A 7,729-nucleotide genomic window follows, 5' to 3' on the forward strand; every position below is an offset into this window, starting at 1 on the left:
TCACACAGCCAGCTAACCCCACTGGAGGTTGGTCGAGAAGAGACCGGACAGCCATCTTGTCCAAAATGGTTCAGGGTCTCCTGCTCGACCAGGGGGGGGGCCTGGACTAGAGGACCTCCGAGGTCCCTTCCAGCTCTGTGGTTCTCGCACCCATTGCAGGGGCCGTGGACACCTTCACGCTGATCCACCACGACCTGGAAATTTCCACCAACCCAGCTCAGTACGCCATGATCCTTGACATCGTCAACAACCTGCTGCTGCACGTGGAGCCCAAGCGGAAGGTACCTGGGGGGGCTCCGGGGGGGCTGGGGGGCCGAGGGGGTGGCGGTGTTGGGAGGTCCAGGTGCCTCTTGAGAAGTTTTGTGCTTGTGAGCAGCCGTTCTCCTCCAGGGCTTGCCTGGGATGTTTTGTGGATGGAGGGGGGGGGTTGAGCCTATCCCTGCCCCATTCCCTGGACCCCTCCCTCCGTCCTTGTGCCAACCCCAGGCCCCCCTCTGGGACTCCAGAGAGTTGCCCAAGTTGTGTTGGCTGTTAGTGCAGCCTCCTCCCAGTCGGAGGGTGGAAGCGAGAGACAGACGCCCCCCCCTTCAGGATCCTCCGGGAATCAAGCAGCGCAGCCTGTGGGGGTCTTATAGCCGAACACAGTAGGGGGGGGGTCTAGGACAACTCTCTGCGGCCAATTCCCCCTGACCGGGGGTGGGGAATTATGGCTCTTTTATGACTCGCGGACTTCAACTCCCAGAATTCCTGAGTCAGCATGGGGGAACTATGGCCCCCTTCATGACTGGTGGACTTCAACTCCCAGAATTCCTGAGCCAGCATTCAGGCTCAGCATGGCTGGCTCAGGAATTCTGGGAGTTGAAGTCCACGAGTCATGAAGGGGCCATAATAATAATAATAATAATAATAATAATAGTAGTAGTAGTAGTAGTAGTAGTAGTAGTAGTAGTAGTAGTAGTAGTAGTAGTAGTAGTAGTAGTAGTAGTAAAGTTGGAAGGGACCTTGGAGGTCATCTAGTCCAACCCCCCTGCTCAGGCAGGAAACCCTACACCATTTCGGAGAAATGGCTGTCCAGTCTCTTCTTAAAAACTTCCAGTGTTGGAGCATTCACCGCTTCCGGAGGCAGGTTGTTCCACTGGTTAATTGTTCTCACTGTCAGGAAGTTTCTCCTTAGTTCTAGGTTGCTTCTCTCCTTGATCAGTTTCCATCCGTTGCTTCTCGTCCTGCCTTCAGGGGCTTTGGAGAATAGCTTGACTCCCTCTTCTTTGGGGCAGCCCCTGAGATACTGGAAGGCTGCTATCCTGTCCCCCCTCATCCTTCTCTTCGTTAAACTAGAGATACCCAATTCCAGGAGCCGTTTTTCTTATATGTTTTAGCCTCCAGTCCCCTAATCATCTTTGTTGCTCTTCTCTGCACTCTTTCCAGAGTCTCAACATCTTTTTTACATAGTTCCTCCCATGCTGGCTCAGGAATTTTGGGAGTTGAAGTCCATGAGTCATAAAAGAGCCGGGGTTTGGCTAGGAAAATTATTGTTTATGAATTGGGGTTGGAACCTCAGAGTGAGCTTTGCTTTGACGTTGCCGTGCAGTGTATTCAATAAAGAGTAAGCTTTTCGGAGACGGAATGAACCATCTGGATTCTCGAGCTGCCTTTTGGGTTGCGAGGGGTCGTGTGCGAGCAGCATCTCCCCCTCTCTTTGCCAGCTCCGGAGGGGCAGGGTCTTTCCTACCCTCCACAATTCCCACTGACCCAATCCGACCTCTGAGCAGCTTAAAAACTGACCAAGGGGGGGGGTGTCTTGCCTCTCCCTGGCCCCCAACCCTGTTTTTTTCTTCCTCTTCTTCCTCCTCCTCCCTGGCCCCACATAGGAGCACAGCGAGAAGAAGCAGCGGGTCCGTTTCCAGCTGGAGATCTCCAGCAACCCCGAGGAGCAGCGCAGCAGCATCCTCCACCTGCAGGAGGCCGTCCGGCAGCACGTGGCCCAGATCCGGCTGCTGGAGAGGCAGATGTACGCGGTCATGAAGGTGGGCGCACCTGGGGCTGGCCTGTGGGAAGGGGGGGGCGCTCCCTCTGAGGCCTGGGGTCCTGCCCTGGGGCACCTCTGCCTGACCCCCTCTTCTCTCCCCAGTCCCTGCAGGACGACGGGCGCAACGAGGCGCTGCTTGACCACAACCAGAAGCTGCAGCAGCAGCTGAGCCAGGAAAAGTCCACCTTGCAGCAGGAGAGCGAGGACCTGAACATCCTGATCAGGTGCGGGGAGCAGAGGGGGGGGGCTGCTTCTGTTACTCCCCCCTGGGAGGGGGCTGGACGGAGGCCCGGCGTCTGTTCCCCAGGGAGAGATGGCCCTGTGTTGCAGTGAGCTGGGATGCACAGGTGGTCCCCGAGTTACGACTATAATTGGGCCCAAAAGTGATCTTGCCTAAGTGAAACATTTGCGAAGTGAGTTTGGCCCCGTTTCACGACTTTTTTTCCCCCTGCGGTTGTTAAGTGAATCACTGCAGTAGTTCAACTGGTAACACGGTTCTTAAGTGAACGTGGCTTCCCCCATGGACTTTGCTCGTCAGAAGGTCGCGACCCCGGATCACGTGACCCCAGGGACACTACGACCGTCATAAGTAGGAACCAGTCGCCAAGCGTCTGAATGTTGATCACGTGACCCCGGGGGACGCTGCGACAGTCGTAAAGTGTGAAAAGGGGTCGCTTCTTTCAGTGCCGCGGTAGCTTCGGTCGCTAAACGAATGTTTCTAAGTCCGGGACTACCTGTTTCTCTTTTCTTTTCTTTTTTTTTTAAACAAATTTTATTAGTTATAATAATAATAATAATAATAATAATAATAATAATAATAATAATAATAATAATAATAATAATAGTAAAGTTGGAAGGGACCTTGAAGGTCATCTAGTCCAACCCCCTGCTCAGGCAGGAAACCCTAGACCATTTCAGACAAATGGCTGTCCAGTCTCTTCTTAAAAACTTCCCATGTTGGAGCATTCACCGCTTCTGGAGGCAGGTTGTTCCACTGGTTAATTGTTCTCACTGTCAGGAAGTTTCTCCTTATTTCCAGGTTGCTTCTCTCCTTGATCAGTTTCCATCCGTTGCTTCTTGTCCTGCCTTCAGGCGCCTTGGAGAATAGCTTGACTCCCTCTTCTTTGGGGCAGCCCCTGAGATACTGGAAGGCTGCTATCCTGTCCCCCCTCGTCCTTCTCTTCATTAAACTAGACATACCCAATTCCAGCAACCGTTCCTTATATGTTTTAGCCTCCAGTCCCCTAAAATCATCTTTGTTGCTCTTCTCTGCACTCTTTCTAGAGTCTCAACATCTTTTTTACATCATGGGGACCAAAACTGGATGCAGCATTCCAAGTGTGGCCTTACCAAGGCCTTGTAAAGTGGTATTAACACTTCACGTGATCTTGATTCTTTTTCAGTTTTCCAGTTTTACATTTAGGTGCTTGGAAAGCAGCGTGGTGATGGGGCAGTTCAATAGTTCAATAACAAAGTCTCTAGTACATATCTCAGGTTGCATTGTCAAAAATTCCTTCTCTATTTCCCTTAACCTTTCAATGTATCATACTTAAATTAGTAAATTTCTAACCATGGCAAACTCAATTAGAACATTTATCAATATATTTTTTGCTTATACATATCCATATCCTGTTTTAAGTTTCAGCTAATTTTTCATTTTTAATTACAGTATTCCAATGAACCTTTAACATCCATAGTATTTAAAATCCTGGTAACCCAAATTTCCTTTATTTCACTGCGCAAAAGTTCTAATATCTGAAATGCACATAGTACTTACAGTAAATATATTCTTATTCTATTTCATATAGATTTTTCTATTTCTCGTCCTAATAAATCACTACTTACAAATAGAATAACCTTTATTGTCTCTCTTTCTCCTTTCTCAGGTGCTTCAAGGACTTCCAGCTGCAGAGGGCCAACAAAATGGAGCTGCGCAAACAGCTGGAGGACGTCAGCGTGGCCCGGCGGACCGAGTTCTACTTTGCACAGGCTCGCTGGCGTCTGACCGAAGAGGACGGGCAGCTGGGCATCGCCGAGGTGGAGCTGCAGCGCTTCCTCTACAGCAAGGTGGGGCTGGTCCGGGGTCCGGGCAGTGGGGCCAAGCCGGGCCTGGCCTGCCTGCAGCTGCCGCTGACCCCTCCGGTCTCTTGCAGTTAAACAAGTCGGACGACACAGCTGAGCATCTGCTGGAGCTGGGCTGGGTGACCATGAACAACCTCCTGCCCAACGCCATCTACAAGGTGGGTGGCCAGCCCTCTTCCCCACCCATCCCCCATCCCAACTTGGTCCTTGGGGGGGGGCAATGAGAGCCAAGGGATCCCTCCTGCACAGCTGCGAGAGGACTTGTGATGACCCAGGGCACAGCACAGAGGCAATGCAGTCAGCTTCCCCCCTGCTGAGGGGTTTTTTGACGCCTGGTATGTCCGTCCACCCCGTTGCAGGTGGTTCTCCGTCCCCAGAGCGCCTGCCAGTCGGGGCGCCAGCTGGCCCTGCGGATTTTCAGCAAGGTCCGGCCGCCGGTGGGCGGCATCTCCATCAAGGAACACTTTGAGGTGAGTAGGGCTGGGCACAAGGGTTGAGCTGCCCCCTCCCCACCCCTTTTGCACGTGGGGAGCCTAATCTGCATGCACCCCTTTCCCGCAGGTCAACGTGGTGCCGCTGACCATCCAGCTGACGCATCAGTTCTTCCACCGCATGATGGGGTTCTTCTTCCCCGGACGCAACGTGGAGGAGGAGGAGGTGGGCGACGAAGAGGACAAGTCCAAGCTGGTGACCACAGGTGAGCGTGACGGGGGCCCTCCCTCCGAAGGAACGCTTCCTGGCTCCCTCCCGGGGAGGGGAGGGCTCCGGCGGCTGAGAGTTTTGACGTGGACGGAAGCCAACTTGCGTGTCCCGGGATAAGGTGGCAGGATCCATTCTGGGTCGGTCATCAGGACCAGAAATTTAGCCTTTCGCACGTCCAGACTCGTGCTGAAGGCCCCATCCTCCGGGAACCTCTCTCCCTCTCCAGAATGTGTGTACTGGGCCGTTCTACATTACCGGTGCCTTGTTGTGTGTGGCTTTTAATTAAGTAGAGTTCGGGTATTAAGTCGTTAGTCCTTGTTTCCTTCTGCTGTTGCGCCCTCGGCTGCCAAGTAAGTACCAGTGAATCTGGTGGTCAATCGACGGACAAGGGCCCCGTTTCTCAGGCTTCAATCATTTCTCTGGCTATTTTTGTCCCGGCTCGGCCGACAATTGTAGTAGTAGCTGGGAAATGGAAGGCGCGTCCTTGTTCATTGCAAAGTGAGGCTAAGCCGCGAGTTCGGGTCGCCCCGTCTGAAGAGTTTTTCTCCTGGATGCAGGGATGCCGGTGGTCAAGCCGCGACAGCTGATGGTCTCCGAAGACTCGCTGGGCTCCGGGAAGGGCATGGGTCAAGGGCTAAACCGGACGTCGGGGGTCAGGCGCTCCTTCCGCAAAGCACCTGAGGTAGCCGCCCTGGGACAGCTTGGCTGACCAAAATGGGAAGGGGGGGTCCTACAGAACTGCTTCTGTCCTGAGAGCCGGCCGGCCCCAGACCTGCTTCTTGGCCAAGCAAAGCACCCCAGAGGACTTTGTGTTCGGGGGGGTTGAGGGGGGGCAGGGTCTTGCTTCCTCAGAGTCCATCGCTGTCCTCGCCTTCTTCTGGAGCCCCTCGGAAAGTGCCCCCGAGGGAGGGGCACGTGGAGGCCGCTGGGTGAGAGGGAAGGGGGGTGGGAGCTGAGATGGCCCCTCCTCAGCCACGGATGCTCAGGGGCGGCTTTGGGCAGTCGCTCTCCAGCCCATCCTGCCTCGCAGGGGTGTTGGGAGGGCCACCATGCAAGGCGTGCTTCCCACGGAGACGTCCAGAGGGGGGGAGAAGGAACCGGGTTGAGCCTGACAAGGGGTGATTTCTCGGACAAGGCTGCCCTTCGCGCGGATCTGAGCAGGCTCCCCCGTCCGTCCGTCCTTCTGTCCATTTGCTCGTTCATTTGTTCCAAAACTCACTACTATAAGGGTAGTCTCCAACTTACGACCACAGATGAGCCCAGAATTTCTGTGGCTGAGAGACAGTTGTTAAGTGAATTTTGTCCCCCTTTTACGACCTTCCTTGCCACTGTTCTTAAGTGAATCACTGCAGTTGCCAAGTTAGCCAGACGGTCGTTAAGCGAATCCGGCCCCCCATTGACTTTGCTTGTGCAGGTCGCAAAAGGGGATCACGTGACACCCCCCTCCCCCTGGATACTGCGACTGTCACAAATGTGAGTCAGTGGCCAAGCGGCTGAATTTTGATCACACGATCGTGAGGTCGCTGCAACGGTCGTGTGAAAAACAGTCCTTTTTTCAGTGCCGTTGTAACTTGGGACGGTCGCTAAACGAACCGTTGTAAGTTGAGGACTGCCTATATCATAGTCTGGAGCAGGGGTAGGCAACCTTGGCTCTTTTATGACTGGTGGACGTGAACTCCCAGAATTCCTGAGCCAGCATGGGGGAACTATGGCCCCTTCATGACTTACGGACTTCAACTCCCAGAATTCCTGAGCCAGCATGGGGGAACTATGGCCCCCTCATGACTCGTGGACTTCAACTCCCAGAATTCCTGAGCCAGCGTGAGGGAAACTTTGCCCCCTTCATGACTGGTGGACTTCAACTCCCAGAATTCCTGAGCCAGCATGGCTCAGCTTGGAAACCTCTCCCTTTCCCCTCAGCATGGCTGGCTCAGGAATTCTGGGAGTTGAAGTCCACCGGTCATAAAAGAGCCAAGGTGGCCACCACTGGTATAGGATCACGGCCTGGCTTGGGGCCTTCCTCCAGCGTCAGCCTTGCCGGGTCCCCCTGAGGAAACGCGGGGAGCCCCTGGGGTGCCTCTGTGCGCCATGTGGGGTGGTGGGAGCCCTGCAGGGGTGCTGGGTGGCTGTAATGGCCGCTGTCCCCCTCCTTCCACCCGCAGTACCCGGTGGACGACATTGACAAGATGAAGGAGCGGGCGGCCATGAACAACTCCTTCATCTACATCAAGATCCCCCAGGTGCCCCTCTGCGTCAGCTACAAGGTTCGTGGGGGGGGCAGTTGGGGGTCTGCTTGTTCAAGGGCCCCGGTGTGGCGTTGGGCCATCGGGGTCCTCCTGCCTCACCCCTTCTTGTGGCAGTGAGTTCCACAGAAACGCTTTCATTGGAAAACGACTGTGGTTGGGGTGGGGGCTGCTAGGAAAGGGGGGGGGCTTCTGGTTTCTGAGTCCCCCCCTCCCCGTTGCTGCAGGGAGAGAAGAACAGTGTGGACTGGGGGGAGCTTAACCTGGTGCTGCCCTGTCTGGAGTACCACAACAACACCTGGACGTGGCTGGACTTTGCGATGGCGGTGAAGCGGGACAGCCGCAAGGCCCTGGTGGCCCAGGTAAGGGGGGGCGGAGGGGGCTCGGGGCAGGGGAGGCTGGAGGGCCCACCAAGCCCATCCTCCAGGGCGGGCACGGAGAAGCGCTCCCTGGCACGGCCACCCCCAGCAGCTGGCAGGCTTTGCAGGGATGGCGGTCTGAATGCCAGCTCTGGTAGCTGAAAGGCCTCGCTGGGTTGGGGATTATGGGAGATGCATTACCTGGGGTGGGGAGAAAGTGGGTGAAAAGCTGATACCTGGGGCTCCACTCCATTATTCCTTCCCTCCCTTCCTCCCTTCCTCTCGTATTTCTTTCCTTCCTCTCTCCCTCCTTCTCC

The 7,729-nt window shown here is 55.0% G+C and overlaps 1 protein-coding gene across 1 annotated transcript in view; it reads left to right on the forward strand.

Annotated features, from left to right (window-relative positions):
• Positions 1 to 159: 159 nt before the first annotated feature.
• Positions 160 to 7,729, forward strand: part of LOC107299709 (protein KIAA0100-like) — a gene marked incomplete at its 5' end in the record, with an annotated part of 8,557 nt that continues 987 nt past the window's right edge. The window contains 10 exons of the mRNA XM_015829053.1: positions 160 to 281; positions 1,869 to 2,024; positions 2,129 to 2,250; positions 3,913 to 4,093; positions 4,180 to 4,266; positions 4,468 to 4,578; positions 4,670 to 4,805; positions 5,368 to 5,492; positions 6,973 to 7,074; positions 7,281 to 7,415. Coding sequence (XP_015684539.1) covers positions 160 to 281; positions 1,869 to 2,024; positions 2,129 to 2,250; positions 3,913 to 4,093; positions 4,180 to 4,266; positions 4,468 to 4,578; positions 4,670 to 4,805; positions 5,368 to 5,492; positions 6,973 to 7,074; positions 7,281 to 7,415 — 1,277 coding nt within the window. The remainder of the gene's footprint in view (positions 282 to 1,868; positions 2,025 to 2,128; positions 2,251 to 3,912; positions 4,094 to 4,179; positions 4,267 to 4,467; positions 4,579 to 4,669; positions 4,806 to 5,367; positions 5,493 to 6,972; positions 7,075 to 7,280; positions 7,416 to 7,729) is intronic.

Source organism: Protobothrops mucrosquamatus, unplaced genomic scaffold (genome assembly GCF_001527695.2).
Source record: "Protobothrops mucrosquamatus isolate PMUCROS unplaced genomic scaffold, P.Mucros_1.0 scaffold5325, whole genome shotgun sequence".
NCBI lineage: Eukaryota > Metazoa > Chordata > Lepidosauria > Squamata > Viperidae > Protobothrops > Protobothrops mucrosquamatus.